This window comes from Chinchilla lanigera, unplaced genomic scaffold (assembly GCF_000276665.1).
Source record: "Chinchilla lanigera isolate Chin_1 unplaced genomic scaffold, ChiLan1.0 scaffold00025, whole genome shotgun sequence".
Classification (NCBI taxonomy): Eukaryota; Metazoa; Chordata; class Mammalia; order Rodentia; family Chinchillidae; genus Chinchilla; species Chinchilla lanigera.
Genome location: NW_004955426.1, coordinates 255,123 through 279,210, shown reverse-complemented (window position 1 = coordinate 279,210; position 24,088 = coordinate 255,123). Strand labels below are relative to the sequence as shown.

General features: G+C 44.5%; 1 protein-coding gene across 1 annotated transcript in view; it reads right to left on the bottom strand.

The window, feature by feature from the left end:
• Positions 1-322: 322 nt before the first annotated feature.
• Positions 323-24,088, bottom strand: part of March6 (membrane-associated ring finger (C3HC4) 6, E3 ubiquitin protein ligase) — a gene marked incomplete at its 5' end in the record, with an annotated part of 50,082 nt that continues 26,316 nt past the window's right edge. Inside the window, 10 exon segments of the mRNA XM_013514987.1 lie at positions 323-3,856; positions 5,785-5,920; positions 8,456-8,588; positions 10,799-10,888; positions 16,051-16,185; positions 17,481-17,662; positions 21,109-21,178; positions 22,053-22,257; positions 22,779-22,916; positions 23,824-23,924. Coding sequence (XP_013370441.1) covers positions 3,766-3,856; positions 5,785-5,920; positions 8,456-8,588; positions 10,799-10,888; positions 16,051-16,185; positions 17,481-17,662; positions 21,109-21,178; positions 22,053-22,257; positions 22,779-22,916; positions 23,824-23,924 — 1,281 coding nt within the window.

Here is a 24,088-nt window from a genome sequence, read left to right as displayed (position 1 = left end):
AGACGTATCCACAGTGGGAGGGCCTACACCGCACCCAACTAAAGTTCTGTTTCTTACAATGTTGTATTAAAAATATTTGGGTTATCTACACATGCTAACGAATAGTACACATTCCCTTTGCTTTGTTTGGGAGACAGGGTCTCCCTGTGTTGCCTAGGCTACTGAACCTTGCACTCAAACTACTGAACTCCAGCAATCCCGCTGCCTCAGCACCCCCGACAGCTGGGACTACAGGTACACACCAGCACATCTAGCTTCACATTTCAGTTATCTTAAGATAATCTTGTTACAAAACAAAAACAAACCAAAAAACAAACTAGGCTACAACTAACATCCACTTTATTCAGTTTTGTTCTATCGACTCAGAAGGCAACAAATGACCACATAAAAAAGGGAACATTTTTAATGTACACATATAAAACTGGTCTAGGTATCTAAGATGTTTGATTTAATAAAAAATTGACATCCCAATTGCCTAAGAGTTCTATTTAGCTTCTACCAGCCATTCCTAGGCCTTATTACATTTTCTACAGTGTTTTATTACTTTCATGACTACAAAATGAGGCACTCATACAAAATAGACAGGAATACATATCTTTATGTATATCGATGCCCAAGATATCAGGGATATTTGAAAGAAGCCCTTACTCGTGATGGTTGTTTAAAAACGACACACAACAGCAGTAAGCTGGAAAGCAAGCATCTGACTGACAGGGCCAACGAAGAAGGTAGATACGAGACAGTTTGACCGCCGAGAACCTCCGCCACGAGGAGTGCACAATACTTCAGTGGCAGACACATTAGTTTGTCTTCTCTTGTTGCTAAGTAACATGCTAAAGGAGGGTTTAAACATAATCACTGAATTTTACAGTGTAAAAAAGTATGATCAAATAGTTTAATAGATTCAATTCTGAAAAAAAAAATAAGTGGCTAACTTGCAAAGCTTTAAAAAGTGCCAGGGTTCTTTTGGCACTAGTCTCCGGTGTGCATTTGCAAACACAATACAGTGTAGAAATTTCCAGTGTTTCTTTTCTGTTTTGTTTTTAAAAGTCATTAATTCAACCTAAATTCAAGAATTACTCTGATAGCATAATGCTAACAGAACAACACATCTAGGATCAAATCTTTGAGGGAAAGTTATCCTCTACCATTTGTGTAAGGGAAAGAAAACAACACAAGACAAGGTCCACAGTAACAACAGCTGTATTAAATACGGAAATAAAAGTTACTTGTTTACATCTGGAACGAAGATGTCCCATCTTCTTTGCTTCTCCAGAGAACAAGGGGGAGGAGGGGCGGGATAAAAACACTGAGCTTTGAAAGGCTAGCTACACACAAACTGCACAATGGCCTTTTTCTTCAATTTCATCTCAGTTATTAGCACTTTATAGTTCCAAAACCAAACATAATTTGCTAATAGTGAACAAATGAACAGCTTATACGATGACCACCTGATAACTGGCCATGTAAGACTAACCTCAAATGCTGATTTGTCTTCAACTGATAAGTAGTGAAGATAAAGAAAGCAACAAGGTCTTCTTCCTTGAAGACTTTTAGCTCAATGTAAATTGAAGGAAAATTACAGTATAATTTTAAAAAATCTATGTGAAGAAGGCCAGCAAAACTAATACTCTAAGAACTATGGGTTTAAAGTATTTATACCTATTGGTTAATAATAAAACCCGGATGGCTACCCAAGCAAATACCCCAAGGCTCCTTTCCTTAGAAAGGGTTTCTCTCCCTGAAAACACAGGACAAAGCACACCTGAAGAGGAGGGATGTCCTCAGAAAGACAATATAAAGTTATCTGCCAGTGAAAGAAAACAAGGGCAATTTTTGGCCACACACACACACACACACAATTTTTTTTTAATAAAACGTAAAATTCATTGAAAATTTCATGGGATTGATAATCTTTAAGCTTCTATGGTATCTACCTAGATCTGTTTTTAAAAATGTGTTCTAATGACTTTAAATCAAGACCTACAAATTCTCTGAAGCTTAAAAATAAATTAATTAATATGATCAAATTATATGCCCAATTATGTATTTTTCTCATGAAAAGAACTTATGTAGCCATATACCATGACAGGTGGCATTACGCTTTCAAATGCTCCAAATTTTTTACAGTAGGACTGTATTTCTGAATATAGGTCTAGCAAAACAACAGAAAGGGTTACTACAAAGTGCGAAAGAGTGTTAACACTGAATCCTATGTCAAGCATTTTTTTTATACTGATGTTTTAAAATAATTTTAAAGTATTTCCTTATCACTTAGGGAAAAACTACTAAGAAATAAAACTATCAGAACATGTTGCTCTTGATTTTGGTAGCTTATGTTTGGCTGACTTCCATATTTTTAAAAAATTCTGACTTTATGAGTTTTAATACTATATGGAAATTCTTTTATAGTTTCTAATGACCTACACTGTCCATTTTTATGAGAATTTCTAAATTGTCACTCAAAAGCAAACACTACCCTTACAATATACCATTAGCATTAAATACTTAGATCGTGTAACCAACCATTCTCTTCCTCTGAACTTTGAACTGGATGCTTTGGTAATAAGGGAAAATCAAGTTTATATGTGTTCAGTTCTCTGAAATGTTTTATAGCATGTTTGCAATGAAATACATTCCTATGTGAAAAGGCGGGCTCAGCCAGCTTTCTTTGCAATTTTATTCTGTAAACAGAAAGCTTTGGAAACTTTAGGATTTACTGATAAAAATGTAGGAGAAACGTGCTCACTAACCCTCTCCCAATAATGCACTGAGTAGCAGGAGCGGGCACTCCAACCAGGCTTCTCTGGTGCTGGCAATCCGAGACCACAGCCACATCTGCTTAACAAGCATCGCAGTGTCTGACACCCAGTCAGATGCAGTGTGGTGGTGATGTGCCTCCCTAAGACTTATGATCTTGCACAATACTTCTGACCAGAAGTAAGAGTGGTGTGGAAGGGGGATATGGGGACTAATGAAAATCTTTTGTCCTTTTTTTTTTTTGCCTTTTTTCCCTAAGTATAGACATGCCCCTAACAAGCACAAAAACCTGACTCCCAACGCTGATCACTAGGAATATTAAATTATCAAAATTAAAAATAATTTCCTCACCTAGCACAAGATACTATACAATATTACAAACACAGACACATGAAAAAAATCAGGCAGTAGAAAATGTACAACAGCTTTGGTGTTATACAAAATAATTTCCAAAAATGACGACAGTGAAGCACACAGTTCACGGCCTCTGACCACAGACCCTCCACTGCCGCCGGCTACCTGCTTCCTCGCGGCTCCCGTGAGGTGCGAGCAGCCCAGACAGACAGAGCGGACAGTTACTGCGCGGGAACGGCTAGGACTCCACGAGCTGCGCTCCACCGCGGCTCTGCAGTCTTGCCTGTGCTACTGCTCTGTGGCACGATTCCTGTCGAGATCACAGCAGGTCCAAAGTAAAGTGACAACTAGACTTAATAAATTAATATACATTTGTTTAAAGATGTACAATGCACATTCTGTTTAATCCAAGGTTTAGGGTATCAAGGAGCTTCTATGTACACATATACAGATCTCAGACAGCAGTGATGTCGGCAGATGCGGGGTGGAGCAGCGGAGCTGTACGAGCCGCCCTCTGAATGCTGAGGATACAAGTCAAGTACAGGTAACTTAAAAACAACGCTGAGAGACCATGGGAACTCTCCAAAGTGAGAAGTCCACGAAGAGGACATGTAAAGGCAAGGGCAAGGCCAAGGAGTTGAAACGACCACTTTACTCTTGGGACGATGGTGGAGGAGGCGCAGAGGTGCCCTGCTTGCCAGCCTTCCGCTCGTAATTCACCAGGCGCTGCCCCACAAGGTACCTAGGTTGGAAACAGGTGGTCACTCTCTTGCACGACCTTTCGCGTCATGACGCATTTTTATCGCGAATGACATCCTCTTACTCCTCTGCCTTTCCGGAGTTAGGGAGCTAAGAGAGGGGTCTGGGGGAACACAGACACAGGCGCTGGACGTGAGTGGGTTTGCAGGAAGATGCAGGGTGGGCCCAGCGATCACCCAACGCCCGACGCTGGGTGGTGCTGCATGTACTGCCGTCAGGGCGTCAGGGCAGCCACGTCATGTCTGACCCGAGGAGCATGGGAAATGACCCCAGGGGGCTACCTGTTAAGGTGCACAGTTCAGAACCCAGCTCTGCGGCACCATCTGAGGGAAGAGACTAGAAATGACCATCAGAAGGCCGGGCAGGGTGCAGCAAGACCTGCAGAGTGCTGCAGGCGGCGTGCAGCCAAGGAAGGCCATGGTGGCAGCAGGAGCCACGAGGTGGGAAGGCTGCTCACAGCACGGAGCCACACCAGGAGGCTGCTGTGAGAACGGGAAGCAGCCAGCCCGGGACCGTGCCCGCCGTGTCTGTGCTCGGCGGGCTGGGCAGGCCCTGCTGCTCAACCTGCCGGTGCCACCCGGCCCTCGTGCCTGGCTTCTCTCTGGTGCGGCTGCCCCCCAAGTCTCTGTGCACAAAGAGCTTCCAGGCCGCTGACCTCGGTGCGGGCGTGGTCTCTCTTATCAAGCCTTTTCTTGAAGTGAGCGACCTTGCCTCAGTGTTCCCTCACAAGCTAGTGCAACTCGGGGCTTCACAACTTTTCAGTGAGGGCATCTGACACAGCACAATGGTGACCAACCAACACTGTAAGGTATTTCAAGGGTGTGCCTCACTCTGTGGCAATGAACCACCAAGGGCATAAAGACTGCAGAGAGCAGAAACTAACTTGTCCAAAGCCAACAGGAATTCAGTGCAGGAAAGTGGGCGTCTCAACCCCAGCCTGACTCTAGACCTACTATGCTTTCACGCCCCAGCAGAGCACCACTGAGGGATACACGCTACGCGGGAGACGCGCTGAGAACAGCACACTGGGCTGAGGACAAAAGGCACCAACGGGCCACTGGGCATGGGCCTGTGTGGCCGGGCGGGGAGAGGCAGAAGGCTCCTGAGGGCCGGTCTCGTGTGCAGCTCCATCTGCACTCCTCCTCAGCCACGACAGGCCACGTGATACGAGGCCCCGTCCTCACTGGAAACAGCCCGTGCCCTTCAGAGCCACCATCCGTCCTACTCCAAGCACACCTATGCACAGGGAGCACGCGTGGGGAGACGCCTTCAACACCTCCATCTCATTCTTAAAAACAGCCTTCCTGGGCTGTGGCTATGGCTGCGTGCCCTGGGCTTGGCCACAGGATCCCACAGTAATAAAGTGGCTACATGATTTACTCTCCTGAAAGGGCATCACAGTGGTGCTGTCTACAACGGCACAATGGCCCAGGAACTGAGGGGACAGTTTCGGTCTCTGCTGACCACTGCCACAGCACAGGACACAGCCGCTGTCGAGACACAGAAGCTCAACTGCTGTCCAGGAAGGGGCTCGGCCCGGCTCCCCTCTACCTCCCAGCAAGACCAGGTGGCACAGAGGACCCCTGATTTCTGCAGGCCCTCGGAGCCTGGCTGCTAATACCGGGTCTGGCCTGCAGCTGCAGCTACTGGACACACTGTCCACCCAAAACCTCTGAGAGCAGACTGAAGCCATGCAGGACGCCAGGAACAGCTCTGGCCCCGCCCATGGCAACACCACAGCCCTTGCTGCTCAGGAGTCCCGGGGCCCACTCTCCTCCACATCTCACAGCCAGCGGCCGACAGAGCCCGCCACGCCACCTTGGCGCCCATCCAAGCAGGAGCCACTGCCCGCCTGTGAGGGAGAGGGAAACACCTCACAGAAGCAGATAACCAGCGAGGTTCTAGACTTACTTGTCATTTTTAATATGTTCATAAAGGCGCTTAAACTGGCGGACCTGGAAGGACAGGATTCCCATCAATACCACGACCATCAGTAAAAATGGATAAATCCGCCGGTGGACTAAGTTTTGCATTTCGGCAGTTACACCTGTAAAACCACAAAGGAGAACTTTAAGGGTCTGTTGCCATGGTCTGTTTGCGGGCTCGTGGGGCTCTGACAGGCAGGGGACCGCTAAAGGGTAGGGCCTGGTCAGAGGGAATTGGGTCACTGGAGCCTCACTGGGAGGGCATCCATGCTCATGGCCAAGTGAGGGACTGAACGCAGAGCCTGCCCCCGCCTCTCGCTGGCTTCCTGTCTCGTCACAGGATGCCTTCCAAGTGCCACCAGGATGCTGGTACCATACACACGAGGCTCACACAGTGGCCAACCAATGGGCTCCCCCAGGCTGTGATGTTCAGCCTTCAGACTGTAGGCTCTTGTTTGTTTGGTTGGTTTTTTTTCCGGTACCGGGAATTGAACTCAGGACCTTGCGCTTGCCGGGCAGGCGCTGTGCCGCTGAGCTAAATCCCCTGCCCCTATGTAGGCTCAACCTCTGCCCCATTAGAACACCCATTTTCAGGTGTTCTGCTATAGCAACAGCAAATGGAGGAAGGTGCATGTGCGGTAACAATGAAATGAACCATGTCTGCCCTGTAGGAAGAGGGTCTGGGTACACAGTAAAGTGGGCTTCCAGCATGAGCTTCCCAGGCTCCAGACCTGCTGATTTTCTGCAGCCTGAGGGAGCCATGGGCCTTCCCAACAATCATTTCTAAACTATCAAAGGAGGGAGCGAGATTGGACAATCGCTACACTTTCTTTGAGCTCAAACATTCTGGACTCCACAAGTATTTGATATCATTCCAGCTATTTCACAGTTCAAAACACAAAAACAAAAAGTTGCGATTACTGTACTTTTAGAACATTCAAATATTTGTTTTTCAACTTTTACTTCATTAAGTTTTAATTCTTCCTTGGCGGGAGGGTGGCTTTAAAGTCAAATGAAATCCGGGCATGGTGGCGCACGCCTGTAATCCCAGCACTTGGGAGGCTGAGGCAGGAGGATCACTGTGAGTTCGAAACCAGCCTGGGCTACAAAGTGAGCTCAAGGCCAGCCTGAACTGCATAACGAGATCCTGTACCAAAAAGACAAAAAAAAAGTCAGATGAAGTATTTCAAAGGAAGTAAGTTAATATTCTCAATGGGTTATGTCAAACACTGCAACAGTCCACTGTAGTAGAGGCAGCTAAGGCTCTGGATCAGGCTCTGCACAGGGCTTGGACTTGATTCTTCCTCTCCTAACACATCATATGTATGTGTCCTAATTCCCTAAGATGTCACTATCACATATCACAAACATAAGCTAATAAGAAAGAGAACTGAAAAAAAAAACTCTATAGACTTTCAGAAAGATTCTCAATCCTATAACCTTATTTCCTCATCTCTAAAATTTTAGACCTGAAAGAGGAAATGAAAAACTGCTCAGCAAAGAGATACAATGAGATCCAGTCTGTGAAGTCACCGTGGCCACTATGAGAAAGCATTACTTCGCAGTAGCAGAGGAGAGCGGGAAGACCAGACAGGAGGCCACTACAGTTAAGGCGAGAGACAAACGCCTCAGTGCTGCCCAGGCATGAGGTCCTCAGGCCAGATCAGCTGCGATCTGGAGCCCACTGGATATGGCTGACAGAGAACACAAGGTGAAATGAAACCTTCCAGACTTGTATCACTTATTCAGTAATTACAATGACAATACCCAGACAGAATTCAGAAGAACAAAAGATTTTTTTTTCTGAGACAAGGTCTTGTTATGCAGCCCAGGCTGGCCTCGAACTCATGGCTATCCTTCTGTCTCAGCCTCCCAAGTGCTGGAATTACAGGCGTATGCCACCACGCCCAGCAAGAACAGAAAGATTCTTCAGATAATTTTGAAAATATACTGGTTTTAATATCCTGTAAGGAACCTTCAGTAACAATTAATATTGTAACTAGTTATTAAGTGTCACAAATTAATTAGCACCTCCACTTTAGTTTCTCTTTTATACTAAGAATACCTTTAAAATATAGTAACACTCTTACTTAATTTTACAAATATAGGATCACAGCACTTCTAATAAGAAAACTTAAGAAAATCTGATCCTGCCTATTTTGGGAAGAATATAAATGCCAATACTTTATCACCTGCCTATACACACACACACACACACACACACACACAAAAACTACTAATAGGGCTGAGGATATAGTTCAGCGGCACAAGTGCCTGCCTGGCAAGCTCAAGGTCCTCAGTTCAATTCCCAGTCCTAAAAACAAACAAACAAATAAACAAAAACCCTACCAATAATTTGAGATTCTTCTACTCTTACCCTGAGTAATCAAACCTAAGAAAGGAATTGTGAAACCACTGTTCTATATTTACACCTTTTTTAGAGACAAGGTCTTGCTACGTAGTTTAGGCTGGCCTTGAACTCATGATGATCCTGATGCTTACTGCTGGGATTACCTGCGCGCACCACTGTGCCCAGCTGTTTTATATTTACAAAAAGCATTTGGAGTCCCAACAGCTTTGCTACCATACGTGACACAGACATGCACAGTAACGAAGTACGCCAGCGCCAGCGAGGCTCCTCAGCCAGCACGACCCACCTAGCAGAGGAACAACACCAGAAGCAATGACGTAAGGGACACACAGGGACAGCAGGAGCACGGAGATCACCGGAGCTGCCAGTTTACGGATGATGTAGTGAAGGTCAATGTTCCGGATGCCATTTGCATAAACCTACACATTAAAAAACCCAATTAGCATAAAGATACTAGATAAACTCCCTCAAGTTAACAGAGGGATCTGTACTGAAATTAAGCTACAGTGAGTTGAATCTGTCAGTCCAAAAGGATTAAAATTGGCTTTAAAAAAAAAGGATTAAACCTGGCTATTTTTCCTAAGTCAAGGCAAACTCCAGGGTACAAACACAGGCCATGGATCTGAAAATCTAGAGAAAATACATTTCCTATTCACACTTCCTGTTAACCCGCGTGCTGAGAGGACAGCACTCGTCTAGAGTGGTAACAGGCACCCTCCCTGCACCTCAAAATACCAGATACCGCGTAACTTGAAGCGTCGTAACCCTTGTCTAAGAATGATTTGTATTGTGACTTAAAATTATACTTATTTTGTATGAAAGTGACTTGAAAACACGAAGCATATTTCTGAAAAGTTGGTAAAAGCGAAAGGTATTTTATGTAATAGAATTACATGAAAGAATTAAAATTAAAAATTACCATGGAAGAATTCTACAGTGAATATAAAAAAAATCCAAGAATTTCTAAAATATTTCTATCATACAGAAAATTTACTGAATATAAAAATTTACTGGATCGAAGTGGGAAAACCCTGCAAACAAAACTGCGGGAGCACCAAGGGGCCCGAGGGGAGAGCACTGATCCCGTTTTCTTCCCCCCTGCCCTCACCCCAGCACCAGAATCACTCACAGCTGGAATCTGTGCGACCCAAGCCATCACCGCCGAGCTCCTGGCTCTGCAGCCACTGTGCCACGGAGCTGAGTGCGCAGGCGCAGTGCTGACCGCTGCGCTGCGCTCGGCCAAGAGAAAGCTCCCTGTCACACACTGAGGGAGCTCAGCCCCTGGCTCTGCAGACCACAGGCTGCTTGTCTGGCACTCAGCAGAGGCTAGGAGTTTATGCTGGAATGTAGTCTTTAGATAACCACTCTCTTATACTGGTTACTTTAAGTAGAAATCCTCCTAAAATGAACTGTGAGGCTTCCTAGTCTAATTGTAGAGGACAAAACTACAACCTACTTTTTTCAAATTTAACTACCACAATGACCAAATTATCTGACGGTCCCCTAGTATAGTAAGTGTCTCAGGTGCTACACAGCTACCATATCCCTAAAACAACTCTGACTTTTTATTCCTTGTTCCTTGCCTTTTTTTTTTTTCTGTTTACTGCATAATTTCTCTTCTAGTGGAGGCTTAGAAACACGAGGAATACTATTCCATCTGAGCTCTGGTCCTGGAAGAAGGACCAGTACTTTTAGCTACTGGTTAACCTTCAGTGAGACTTAAAAATGGTTGATACAGGGTCTTGCCATGTAAACCAGGCTGGCCTTGACCTCGCAATCCTCCTGCCTTGGCTTCAATTACCAGGACTACAAAAGAGTGCTGGGATTACCAGTGTGCAGCACCAGGCCTCGAGTGGATAAAAACTCAGGTGGTACTGAGATCCAAAGATGGCACCCCTAAATATGTCTTCCTGGCAGAAGGACTTTGAGCCAACGACAACTGAAAAGCAGTAGATGCAGGGACACTCCTGGTCCTTCCCCTGCTTGCCTAAGTGCAGGACAAAGGTTCACAGAGGAAAAGACAGCCTACTGTCTTCCCCTACCAAGGGAGGACACAGAGTAACTCCTAAAGAGCACCTGCACCCTGACTGGCCTGGAGACGGCCACAAGAAGCTGCATTAACCAGCTTTCCTAACTAGCGTTAGCTGCTATTTGTCTATCCCCAATATACTGCTCCTATAGTCTCAAAATTTATTTCCACTGGCTTGTTACAGCTCTAAAAATTTCCTATTCTTTGTTGAAAATGCTACATAAAGTGAAATTCAAAACCACCTCTTTAAGAATTTTTCATTCCCAAGGTATAAATTATCTTCCCTACTCTACGTTGGTAGAACACAACTGCACATTAAAAGAAACTGTATTATGTGGGGGTACACTTCTGTAATCCCAGCTACATGGGAGGTTGAGGCAGAAGGGTTACTGAGTTCAAGACCAGCCTCAGCAATTCATCAAGACACTATTTCCACACTTTAAAAAAAACTTTTTAAAGGGCTGAGGATGTGGTCCTGGGTTCAATCCCTTGTGCCAGGGCATAAAAGAATATATAGAAAATTAAAGTTTTTAATACACTAGTCAAACACAATCACTGACCAATTCTAATATTATGTTCTCTGAAAGTTGACTTGCTTACCTGTTCAATTACAGTTTTCAGCCACCACTGAGGACCCATCAATGTTATAGCTGCAATAATTTTGGCATGCAGGACTCCAAGTGCCCAGTCCTAGGGTAATAAAAACGATTTACCATATTTTTGTTGTTCTTAACCATAATCATGGGCCAGGGATACAGCTCAACGGCACAAGCGCCTGCCTGGCGAGCAAAAGGTCCCGAGTTTGATTCCTGGCACCAAATAAATAAATAAACAAACAAACAAACATAGCAGAGGGGCTGTATAATTTTCTTATATTATGTACATCATTTCTCAATAAAACAGAAACTCTGCAGGATGATTAACAACTTTAGATAAGATTGATATATACTGGATCATAAATAAATAAAATTGACATATACTGGAAAGCCCAAGGAATTTCTTTTTACAACAAGTTTAATATTATCAAAAAACATTCCTGTATCTTTTAGAAGTCTGCCTCATTAACGAAGACCTCAATATGCAAATAAAATAAATGCTCTGATTTTATTTCATCAAACCATTCTTAGGCTGCTTAATTGGTTCTGACTGAGCTGATTTACGTCAAGACAATTGTGGAGCAAGGATTTGCCTAAATGAGCTAACTGGAGGCCCCCGGGAGCTCGGGCTGGAAGCCTTTGTGCTGTCCTCCTGCTAAGCACTTCCCCCAGCCTCTGTGCTGAACATTCCCAGTACCCCCATACCCAGCTCTTCCAGGCGGCCTTGGCCCTGGCCTGCCAGCTCCCCCACACCAGCTCCCAGGGATACCCACCGCCCACTCCACCAGCTCATCTCTAAATGCAAATCAGACCCAAGAAGACGACTTTCCCTGCTTATAACCTTAAAAGTCCTCAGCACACGCACAGCACTTCAGAACCTGACCTGTTTAATCCTTTAGAAATATTACATGTGTATCCAAAATTACACATGTAACACTGCGATCTATTCTCATATAAAACCAAAACGTTTACAGAGAAGGTGGCGTCTTCTGCCACTGCTGTCTCGCGTTCTTACTCGTTCCAGCAACAGCATTTGGCACACACCCCCACACTTCCCCCAGGCTCTGTCTCCATGTACACGTGTACGTCCCACAGAAAACATGCGTCATTTTTTTAATAGATTCTGCTCATAATGTTTCCTTTCCTTGTCCATTAGCTGCAGACCACTGCTGCAACTTACTGGTTTGACTTAACAGTCTTCCTCAAATGGGGTGGAAGGCTGATGTACGGATACAGGCAGGGAATCCTTGTGCATCTCAAACAGCAGCGCTCATCCTGCCAGGTGAGTGGGTGACATTCTACCTAGGTACAGAAAGCTCGTTTTTGTCCCCTTTATCTCAACTATCTATATAAATTCTCTTCTATCTCAGAGCTGTCAGTGCTGTGGGGAGAAAGTCTGACGGCAGCATGCTCTTTTGAAGCTCATGAGACTTCTCTAGAAACCTTACCAAGATACACCCAAGCACGTGTTTTTCACTTCAGTCTCAATCTCACCAAGTTCGGTGGACCTTCTCAACCTACACGGTAAGATCTTTCTTCAATGCAGCTGTTTTTCTCCTGGTTTTTCAATACTGCTTCATACTTTTCTCTTCCAGGACCCTCTTATTGGCAGATTAGAATTCCTGGATATACCTTCACTCCAGTGAGACACTTTTCCAAGACACTCAGCTTCCCCTCAAGCTTTTCTTCTTCAGTTTTGTTCTGCACTCTGCACTGAGCTTCCAGACCTCCACCTGGGCCTCCTTGCAAAGTGTTCTCGTCCTTATTCTCCCACTGCTTCTTGGAACCCATGCCGTGCGGCTCCACGACGTGCTCTGCTGTGTGAGAGCACGCACACACTGGCCTCAGCTGCCCAAGGGATTCTCTCCTAGCAGCTCGGAGCTCTTCAAGTTGCTCTGTTACTACCAAGGCATGTGCTCTCTTTGCTCTGCCTCATCTATTTTTCCGTGGCTACTCAGCTGCTCTTTGTCAAAGCATTTGTCATCTTCCTCCGTAACCTGTAAGAGGCTCAAGGTCTGATTAAGACTATTAGTCTTTCATTTCTTCAGACCTTCAGGATAGCAAGCCAAAGAGCTCTATCCTGAGAACTATGGAAAAAGCTGCTTTTTCTGGACCCTCTTTTCAGCTCACAGGTAGGGAAGACTATACACCAATTCAGCTTTCTCCTGGCTTTCGGGGAGTCCAAACAGCCCCAAGAAAGGTTAATGTCCACCCAGAGCTGGGTGTAGCGGCACGTGCCTGTAATCCCAGCACCCAGGGGGAGGCTGAGGCAGGAGGATCGGATCGTTGTGAGTTCAAGCTAGCCTGGGCTACAAAGTGAGATTAAGGCCAGCCTGAGCTGCATAGCAAGACCCTGTCTCAAAAAAGACAAAAAAAAAAAAAAAAAAAGCAAAATAGGGTAAAGTACACTAGTTTTTCTGCTAGAAGCCCGAAAGCCTAACTGTCCACAGACCTGCAGCTACCTGCTGCACAAAAGGCAAGCAGTTCAGGGTCAGGAATGGAGAAAGTGCTCCTCTTTCCAAAATTTCATGGTGTCACACAGAATATTAAGTATACTGTTACCCAGGCAGGTGGCACATGCCTCAGCACTCCTCAGCACTTGGGAGGCTGAGTCAGGAGGATCACTGTGAGTACAAGACCAGCCTGGGCTACAAAGTGAACTCAAGGCCAGCCTGAACTGCATAGTGAGACCCTATCTCAAAAAGACAAAAAAATTAAAAAATAAAAAAGCATACCATGTTGCATGAAGCCACCATACCTAGCGCTCTTCCCCTCCTCATGAACACGTTTAAGAGTCATCCATTTAGAACAACTCTACAGCCGGTTGTGGTGGCACACGCCTGTAATCCCAGCACTTAGGAGGCTAAAGCAGGAGGATCACTGTGAGTTCAAGGCCAGCCTGCACTACATAGTGGGACCCTGTCTCAAAACAAAACAAAAAAAAACAACCAGGGCTGGGGATATAGCTCAGCGGCACAGCACCTGCCTGGCAAGTACAAGATCCCAAGTTCAGTTTTCCAGGTACCTAAAAAAAACCCCAAAAACTACCATCACCACCACCACCAACAAAAACCCCAAACCCCACACCACCCGTCGACTACTCTGCTGAATTCCAGGGGAAGCTGCGCGGCGTCTTATTCAGACATTCTTTATGGGTGGGTCCAAGCTGCTTCTCACTTTCCTGTCCTCATCAAGGGTGATGTCTGAGCAGAAGCAGCTTACTTATGCACCCTGCACGCACACAGATGTCCCTTTGCAGTGGAATCTGAAAGTCAAATTGCTGGGTCAAAGCATACAAGCATTTTAAAAATGTAATGATGCCGAAGACTTCTCCAGGGTAATGATGACTTCCTAGGTCATCTTATGTAGGATCAAGACCACCAAAAACACATGTGACTGACCGAGCTGCCTTTGTTACTCCGCAGAGCAAGGAAGAACACACATGCACAGGGAATCTGCCCTCATACAGGGTTAGGAAGAGCTTCTCATAAGGTTTCAGTGTGTGTTAATAATTTAGGGGCGGATTTAAGGAAGGAGGACTTTGTTCTGTGTCAGACTCTATTAGAAAGCAGAATAATCTATAACTGATTATGTAACAGAACATATAGAAAAAGGTAAAACCGCACGGTAATGAAGCAGCAGCCTATCGTGGTGGGGAAAGGCGGGTGTTTACCATTCGTGGTTTTGTTAAGGCTCATGTTCTGTCCAGACCTGACTGCAGGGGGTGGTCTCGTTTTTGTCTTGTTTGGTCTTCCTCTAGTGCAGAGCCTTCTGCGGCACTGAGGTTCAGTGAGAACACTTGTATCCAGCAGGACTTCCTGACCTGGCTGACGGGGCAGGACTGCTCCTCAGTGCGAGCGGCCCTGCCCTCTGTCTGTGCCACTCCCCGTCTAACCTAAGGAGGCGCACGATACTTTCACCTCGCCTGGAATGCTGTGGTTGACCACTGTGCTAGCTAGCGCAGGAGCTGCCCGGCCCCTCCACTGTGAAGCTGTGGTTCCCTTTGAAAGTGATGTTACTTGATAAAGGAGCACTTTGCCACCAGGAAAATAACCACTTCTCTTTCATACTAGTGACAAAATATGCCTCCGAACTCATCACCAGTCAGGTAGCAGGGGCTGAACATTCCTTTCCCTGGAATCTGGGAAGCTCTGAGACTTGCTTTTACCCAGCAGGACAGAGGAAAATGTGATGTGCAGGCTCCTGGGGTGAGGTCATGAAAGACCATGCAAGTCCTACCTTGTCTGTGGGGACGCTCATCTCCCCAAACTGTAGTTTAAGCAGCCCAACCTCTGGAGACTCCAGGAGATGTGAAGGGGCACACCTAGGGCCTCCAGCCACGGCCCTCAGTGGGTGCCACGCAGCGAACATCACCCCTTAAGGAGGCAGGCCATCGAATGACTCCAGCCACAGCTGCTAAATCACTCCCAGTCAGAGAACTTTCCAGGGAAGGCCCCAGATACACACGAGAGACAAACTAATGAACCTTCTCTTAATTTCTAACCCACAGACTCTGGGGACAAAATAAAATATAAATGGCTATTCTAAGCCATTACATGGGTAACTTGTTAAATAGCAACAGTTAGCCGTGCATGATGGCGCACACCTGTAATCCCAGCACTCGGGAGGCTGAGGCAGGAGGATCTTTGTAAGTTTAAGACCAGCCTGGGCTACAAAGTGAGCTCAAGGCCAGTCTGAACTGCATATCAAGACCCTGTCTCAAAAAGACAAAAAAACAGAAACGAATAGCAACAGTAACTGAAGAAAGACCCACCAAACTTTCACTTCATGGGTTCAAATTCACTGACAGTCCTTGCTGGAATTATTTTTCGAGCGCTACAAAATAGTGGTTTTCTAATTCTGTGAATGTTCTACCTTTATTAATTGGTGTTATTATATCTTGAAAATAGTTTTTAGGGGCTGAGGATTTACCTCAGCGGCACAGCGCCTGCCTGGCAAGCGCAAGGTCGTGAGTTTGATTCCCGGTACCGGAAAAAAACAAACAAAAAAAAAAAACAAAAAAAAAGTTTTTAAAATTACTAATGCTATTTGACTATGCTGCAATACATCACTTACTGAAAGCCCTAAGATGTGCTTAGTTATCTAAGAAGGGAATTTACTTAAACAATTTTACCAGAACAGAACAAAATTAAGGAGTCCTCCTAAATCAATTACTAAAATTCCTTGGAATAATAAGGACTTGTTTCTGGCCCCAAATACTTAACAAAAGAGCATGAGCAACAGGCACGCGTTTACCTGCCACGGATAAAAAAGAGGAGTCTGATCCAAAGGAACTCGCAGGGGAGCAACAATAACCAGCTCAAACAAGAGCCCCAGAAGGAGCGGGACAACCCCAGCCAGCAGCACTGCCACGATCACAGTCTTCATGATCTGTGAGGAAACAGAGGCCACATCATTACAGAGGGTCATCCTGACTCGTAGACGCACTCCTCATTCTTTGTGGTTTATTTTTCCTCTTGGACCTGAGGCCTAACAGTACTACATTATTTTACTGCATTACATCTTTTTGTACTACATGTTTAAGTAAGATTTCTTGAATATGTAACTATGAAAGCTTAAACTATACTGAAAATCTGAAATTTCTATGAACTGTCACTGCAAAATGGATTACAGGGAATGCATTTTACTTCTGTCAAGCAGGCGGCAGTGTTTTCCTTGTAACTCCACTCAGGGTCAGGCTGCTGCTTATAAGAGAAACCACCGATGGGCTGAGACCCTGTACCAAAGGGAGCCTACACCAGGGCTGACCTGCACCTTGAGGTAGACTGGAAAGAAAAGGGCTCCATGCAACCCTAAAGTAATCAATAAACCCAACCAAACTGGCTGCCTTTAAAATTGCCTGGTCCAGCAGAACTTGCTATGATGACCTGTGTATCTGCTTGTCCAGTATTCTGGCCACTTAGCAACAGTGGCTAGTGCATGAGAATGTGCAGCTCTAGAATTCAGACTAAGATGCAAAAGAAAATGAAGCCGATACATTGAGATCGGGTAGTCTTTAACATGCCCTTGGCGTCCAATGACCCTTGTATTTAGGGTGGCCTCAGGAATATACCTCCTTTGTCACAAGTGACCAAAGAGAGCGTACAAGGAGAATACAACACTTGCTTCCTTACGTGGCTACTTGTGATTGTATGGAAGAATATCAAAGGAAAGCTGGAATTAGCTGATTTCTGTATTTTAAATACACTTAAGTATCTCAGGATCTTATGCGTGAAAACAGCAACTGAACCCTTCCACTGATAATTCACAATGAATCTCACCACAATAATGGATTTTACAAACATAACCATTATACATAAAAGGAAACATGAACTATGCTGATTTCACTGTTACACTGTAGACATGTATCAAATTATCCTATGGTATCCCTTTTATCTGTATAATAATTAGAAACTAAAATCCTAAACTTAAACATATTAAAAGGCAGATTTTGTATTTTTCTTTCAGTATTAGTATTAATTGGAAAACTTCAAGTGAAATCAAAGTATAAATTCAGACATAAAGTTAGTGGTGATTATACAAATGAAAAAGAATAAACAATGACCTAAGCACACTTTGCTGAAAACTACTGGCATAACAAGGTAACAGACAGAAGCAAGAAAAAGTTAAAGGAGCGAGTGACCAGAAGAACAGTCACTGCTCCCATCAGATGAGCCAGCACCTACCATGAGAGCCCACTCTTTCACCTTCTGGAAGATCACTCTGCGTCCCTGGGGCATCCACGCCACCAGCACCGTCACAGCCCGGATGGTGAGCCAGCACACATAGAGACCACAAGCAGCTGTGTAGAGCTCATGGATCTTGGCAGTGCCCGTCCAAAATGACATGAGCCAACGGCCAGCGAATACTGCAAACGGAGAGGCGGGTCAGCTGTGCAGCTAGGTAAAGGGAACCGTAACCCTGATGTTCTAAGAGCAGTCTCACATTACCAAAAAACCACTCTAGAGTGTGCAGTGATTTCACTCGCTGTACACAGCCTCCCACAGGAGGTGCTCAGCAGGGACACACGCTCTGGGGATGTGCACTCTGATGTGTCACAACAATTACTTATCCTTTCCAGCCTGCAGAGGCTTGAGGGGACTGGTGCTTGCATTGTTTTGATCAGCAACTGAAATAATTATGCACATAATGGGATCAAGGTAGGAAATGTCTTTTCTATGTGTGCTGTCAACACTTTCACTATTTAGGAAGATTACAACTAATAAAATTTTCCCAAATGGCTCACTCATCAATACAGAAAACTAAAGCTTATTTTAATAGAATGGGTACATTTTAAATCACAATAATCAAAGAATGCCAGAAGAACTGAGAAAAAATTAAGACCATCAAAATGTATTAGAATGTTTGACACAGATTGAGAATTGCCTAAGAAATATTAGAAATAAATTCTACAGTGTATCCACATGATTTCTCAGGCAAGATCATATATATATATATATAATTTAGTAATTTCTTTACCTGACTCTTTCTCAGGAAAGTTAGAACAAGTCAAATTTCTAGTGCACTTTCCCCCTATAAATTGCCTTCCCAATCTGGTGGTGTTGTTTTTGAATATCTACAAAAAGTTGGTGACCGTACTATTTTCCATATATTATCTCATAATCCTCCAAAGCACACCCACTACAGACACATTCTCCATTTTAAAGGTTAAGAAACTTGGCTCAGTTGGATGTGGTGCACACACCTGTAATCCCAGCACTCAGGAGGCTGAGGCAGGAGGACTGCTCTGAGTGCAAGGCCACCCTGGGCTACAAAGTGAATTCAAAGCCAGCCTGACTTGCACAATGAAACCTTGTCTCAAAAAAAAAAGGGGGGACAGAGAGAGAGACAGAGACAGAGGAAGAAAGGCAGGCAGGCAGGCAGGCAGGCAGCAACCAGGGCTCAGTAACAGAACCTTGCCCAAACCAAAGCAGAACACAGCTGAATCTGAAGGCAGGTCTATGTAACAGAAGACACACCCTTAACTATGGAGCCACATCGCTTCCAAATCAAACTCACCCAGCTCATGGTCACGCCTTACAAACCAGAAAGCTGAGGACGAAAGGATTCTTGCAAACTCACAAAACTGAGTGTGAGAAAAACTTTTTTTTCCTTGTACTTGTGGGAACTGGGCTCAGGGACTTAGGCATGCTACACAAGTGCTCTACCACATTTCCAGTCCTTTTTATTTTAGGACTGAGCCTTGCTAAGTTGCCAAGCCTGGCCTTGAACTTGTGATACTCCTGCCTTAGCCTCCTAAGGAGCTAGGATTAGACGCATACAGCACTATGTCCAGCCGACTTCTAAAGCCAAATACAAGGCTGGAGCTCAGTGGGAGAGTGCCTGCCTGACAGGAACAAAGCCCTGGATTTGATCCTTAGCACTGCAAAATATAATACTTAAACAAATAAAAAAATACATGTAAAATGTCACCTGAAAACGCTTACATGCACTTTAATTTGAAGATATCAAAATAATCACTGATAAGGCTGAGAAACATTTAGTGCTCTATATGTATTTCTACTCCAGGGTTTGTGTTGTGTTGGATTTAGGACTCATTATAAAATTTAATAGCCACTTTCCATCCTACATTTCATATATTTTTCATCCAAAACATGGTTTCGTGGGGCTGGGGATTTAGCTCAGCGGCAAAGCGCCTGCCTGGCAAGCGCAAGGTTGTGAGTTCGGTTCCTGGTACCGGAGAAAAACCAAAACCAAAACAAAACAAAACAAAACATGGTTTCGAGAAGATAGACAGAATTCATGTTGAACTTGTAGTAACTATATAATTCATTTACAGCTACAGAAAAGCAACCTAGGGGGAAACAGGACCCTCACCACTCTCATGCTCGCTATCCATCTGCAGTAAGCACTTCTATGATAACAAACTACTCTTTCCATACATGGCAGAGCCAGGTTAAAAGGAAATACTGAGATAACAATGTTAATGAAAAGAAATTATTCTTACAATCAAATTCAAGTATGAAAACTAGAGTTTCTTTTTTTCTGGTACCGGGAACCGAACTCACAACCCTGCGCTTGCCAGGCAGGCACTGTGCCACTGAGCTAAATCCCCAGCCCCCTAGAGTTTCTTCTTTCGTTAAACTTTTAAAAATATTTCGGGCAAAAACATGAAAATGGGACATAAAACCACGAATGTAAAGGTGCCCCAAATTCAAGCACTATGTCTTCTCAGCATATGTTTCACATAACTGCACTCAGTCAAGCACGCTTTGCCATCACTTTTTTTTTGTGGTACCGGGGATCGAACTCATAACCTTGTGTTTGCCAGGAAGGCACTTATGCCATTGAGCTATATCCCCAGCCCGAGCTATATCCCCAGCCCGCTTTGCCATCTTAACAGCTCTGATCTGAGCAGGAGGGAGCTGAACGTAAGGTATTAAAGTCAACCACCACTACGCAGAAACAGAAAAGAAAATATGTTTACAGAAAAGAAACAGAAAATAGGTTAAAAGTAAAATCGGTTCCTTCAAGTTAGAAAAAAATGTTTTGTTTCAAAACTTGAAATTAGTTTTCTTATTTACCCTTTGCCCAGCCTTAGAATTCATGGAGAAAAATTTAATACAAATTTGATTTATAAAATTATACTCAGTGCTATAACCAAGATAACTCACTATCTAGTTAGGTCTGATAGAGCTGAAAATTAACTTACTGATTACTTAAGTAGTTAACGCCTATAAACATGATTCAGAATATTCTAACTGGATATAAACAGTCAGTAAAAGGGGGTAAGCTGTTTTGTGACCTCGTCATTTATCCCTGATCTCTGGAGAAGATCACAAGCTACTACGTCTATTCAGCTGCCGTTGACTTATCTTTTAGATGAAGAAACGCTGTTTAACTGACATGTCCAACAAACTTAATGCCAGAAAAAAAGGAGCATTGTGAGGACATGATAAAGGGAAACAGTCAGGCTTCATTTTGTTCTTGATCAACACTATGAATGGACTGAAAAGCAACAACCTTAACGTTAAGACTGGTTTGAAAAAATTACTTAAGTCATACAAATGACTTTCTGAAAATCCACACGGTAAAATACCTGAGAAAACCCAGTGATCCCAGGTGCTTCTCTTCTAAAAGGAATGTACAGCTATCCTGACCATATCCCCTACGCCCCAACGTAAACGAGTCCAGTAAGATGGAGAGTCCTCATCGGCTTGCAACCCATGTTCAGCTGAGATGAACACCTAAGTACCTCAAGTTTCTATCCATGAAAAGAATCACATCTCTGCAAAATGGGACTTTTCAGAAAACACCTTGGTGTAGTGGCTGCAGACCAGGACGAGCTCCTACCTGGTAAGGTAAGGCAGATGAGGCTGGCGATCAGCAGCGTCACACACATGAGGACGATCAACACCAGAATCTATGAGGCAAACAGAGACAGCTCAGGCACGCGCTGGGCATCTCATGACACCAGCTCCCCAGAGTCTTCATAGCTATTTCACTAAAATGACTGCCTGAATTTGTACTTCCGGGTTTTCTGAACTTCACATCAGAGGGGGAAGTTTTTCAATACTTTTAAAGACAGACAGGGCCCTGCTATGCTGTCCAGTCTGGCCTTGAACTCCAGACTCAAGTTGTTTTTCTCGACCCAGCCTCCCCAGTATCCGGGACTATAGGCCCATAGCACTGAGCAAGCAAAAGAACTTTTCATTTTGGTAAAATTACCTATAATCTAGCCCACAAGTAAAATAAGTGCCCATTTTTATGCATTCAGATACATCTACAAATAAAAAGCAAATACTTTGTTGAAGAGCAGAAAAGTAAAACACACCCTCAAGTTTTCCTTGTTATTAATAAAAACAGAATGTTACAAATTTAAAATATTCGCCTTTTTAGCATACAACAGTGCTTACCCAGTTGGAATACTCTGTGGTAACAGAAATGTCTACACCTACACTGTCTGATACAGTAGCCACTGGTCACATGCAGCTGTTGGGCACTTAACAAGGGGCTGGTGTGAACAGACTTTTGCATTTTACTGAACTGTAATTACACTGAAGTGTATACAGCTGCAGACAGCTAGAACTCATCAATCCTAGCAGCGCCTGTCCAAAATGACATCAACTAACGGCCAGCAAATACTGCAAACAGAAAGGCTGATGAGCTCTGCAGCTAAGGAAAGAGAACAGCACAGCAATCGCACAGACAGAGCAATCACACAGCACCAATCTAACAGCACTGACCGTCATGAGGAACCTGAACACCCACTTCAGTGGAGTCTGCACGGTACCTACCCTGAGTGGGAAGTTCAGAGGCCGGCGGTAAGGCTGGAAGCCCACAGGCCCTCCCTGCTGGAGGATGGCCTGGTGGGCTGCGTGCAGGCCTTCCCCTACCACAGGAATAGCGTTGTTATTTCGAGCATGCTGGTTATTGTTCACTTGTTGATTTGCACTGTTCTCATTTTCCTCCTGGTCTCCCAGTAAATAGGAATGAAGATCCCTGTGCAAAAATTGTGCCAGTGAAAAGTCTCATTTCAGGTCAGAACAAAATGACAGACACGATACTTTATTTTCTTAACACTTACTACGAAGGGCGGTAGATATCCATGTAGAACCTGCACATGGCATTATTACCTCAACCTGGTCTAAATGCTGGGGGCTACTCCAAAGTAACCCTTTCTATAGGGGCCAGGGATCTAGCTCAGTGGCGTAAGAGCCTGCCTGGCAAGCACAAGGTCCTGAGTTCAATCCCCAGTACCCCCAAAAAAGCTTAATATGCAGCAAATCTTAGTAAGAAGGTAAAAATATGCATAAAGTTTTCATAAAAGGATGGACAATGATAAAGTAAAAGAAATTTTATATTTTTAAAAGTGAGAATTATATAAACTTGAATATATTACTAAATGATCACTGACTGAAACCGACTTTTCATGAGTGAAGCATGTGACACACTTTGTCCAGAAAGGCTCCGAAGGGACAGCAACGGCACACATGCTCAGGGAGCAGGCCGCCCACACTCACAGCAAGTAGCCAGCAGTGACAGTCCACGCGCGCACAAGCCCCTTCAGCCACTGCCTTGTGTGTCCCTGCTCCAGCAGCGCTGGCAAGACGACCTGCAGCAGAAGCAGCTCGAGGGACAGTTCACTCACTGGAGCGTCACTGGGATGATGACAAAGGGCCATGATTGAAAATGAGAATTCTATTTTGCATTATACTTATGTTAAATATTTCACAGAATTAAAACGAAGAGTGAGATGCACTCACTGTCTCGGTACCCCTCCCACTCGCTCTCAGAGCCCGCGAAGGCTTCTTCCTGAACTCCACTGAACGCTCCCGGGGCCCTCACCCCGCTAAGCCATGAAGTGCGGCGCGCTGTGCAATGCCAGCAAGGCGCACACCGCAACTCTCCCTCCTCCCTGGACAGCTTCCAGGCCCTTGTCCTCCTCCACCTCCTCAGCCTGGAAACAGCCCGTTCTCCGCTCTTCTCCCCGGGGCTCACTCGCTGGGAAGGCAGCTCAATACGGTGCTTGCTCAGCACACATGAACCCCGAGTTCAATCCCCAGCACCGCCAAAAAAAAGGACTTAAAAGAAGTAAATTTGAGGAAGCAATTCAATCTGCCTGCATTTTGGAATAATGACTGAAATAACGCAAATCACTAAAAAAGAGAACACGGGAAGAATAGCTGAGATTAGGTTTCCAAATAACTGAAAATTTTAAACCAAAAAGATTTCCACCTGTAAGCCTTGTAGTCTAATTTTAATCCATAATTAAATATACACCTTCGGCTTCATTCCTTACGATGTGCTTTTAAAAATAAAGATGATACTACTAACACATTCTTAGAAGAAATGGCAAAGCATTTCAATGTGAACAAATGCATTACTTTACAGAAAAATAGACTTCCTTTGGAAAATGTACTAAGTTTATGTGATCTAGAGCATGATAAAATGTTAACTGTCAGATGATTCTAAGAGCTGCAGAAGTGAATGTTTTAAATGTCTAACGTAAGATGAACATCAACTTCCCAGCAGTGATCAACTATCAGGCTAAACCTTAGAGCTTACCTATAGAGCATGACATTGTAAGGAAGAAAATGCGGCAGCAGACTCTTGATTATCCGTATCGGGAGCCAAAGCATCAGAAGGACAATGGAGCCAAAGACAATCTGCAGTGAGAAGCCAGAGACAGCACCACTGTGAGGCCATCACCCCCGTGGAGAGAGTGGACCTCTGACCATACTCAGCCCGCTCTCAGCCCAGGCCCATGCCCACCCACAGCCCGAGTGGCCTCACCCTGCACACCATCCTGGGGTCGCTCTGTAAACTCATA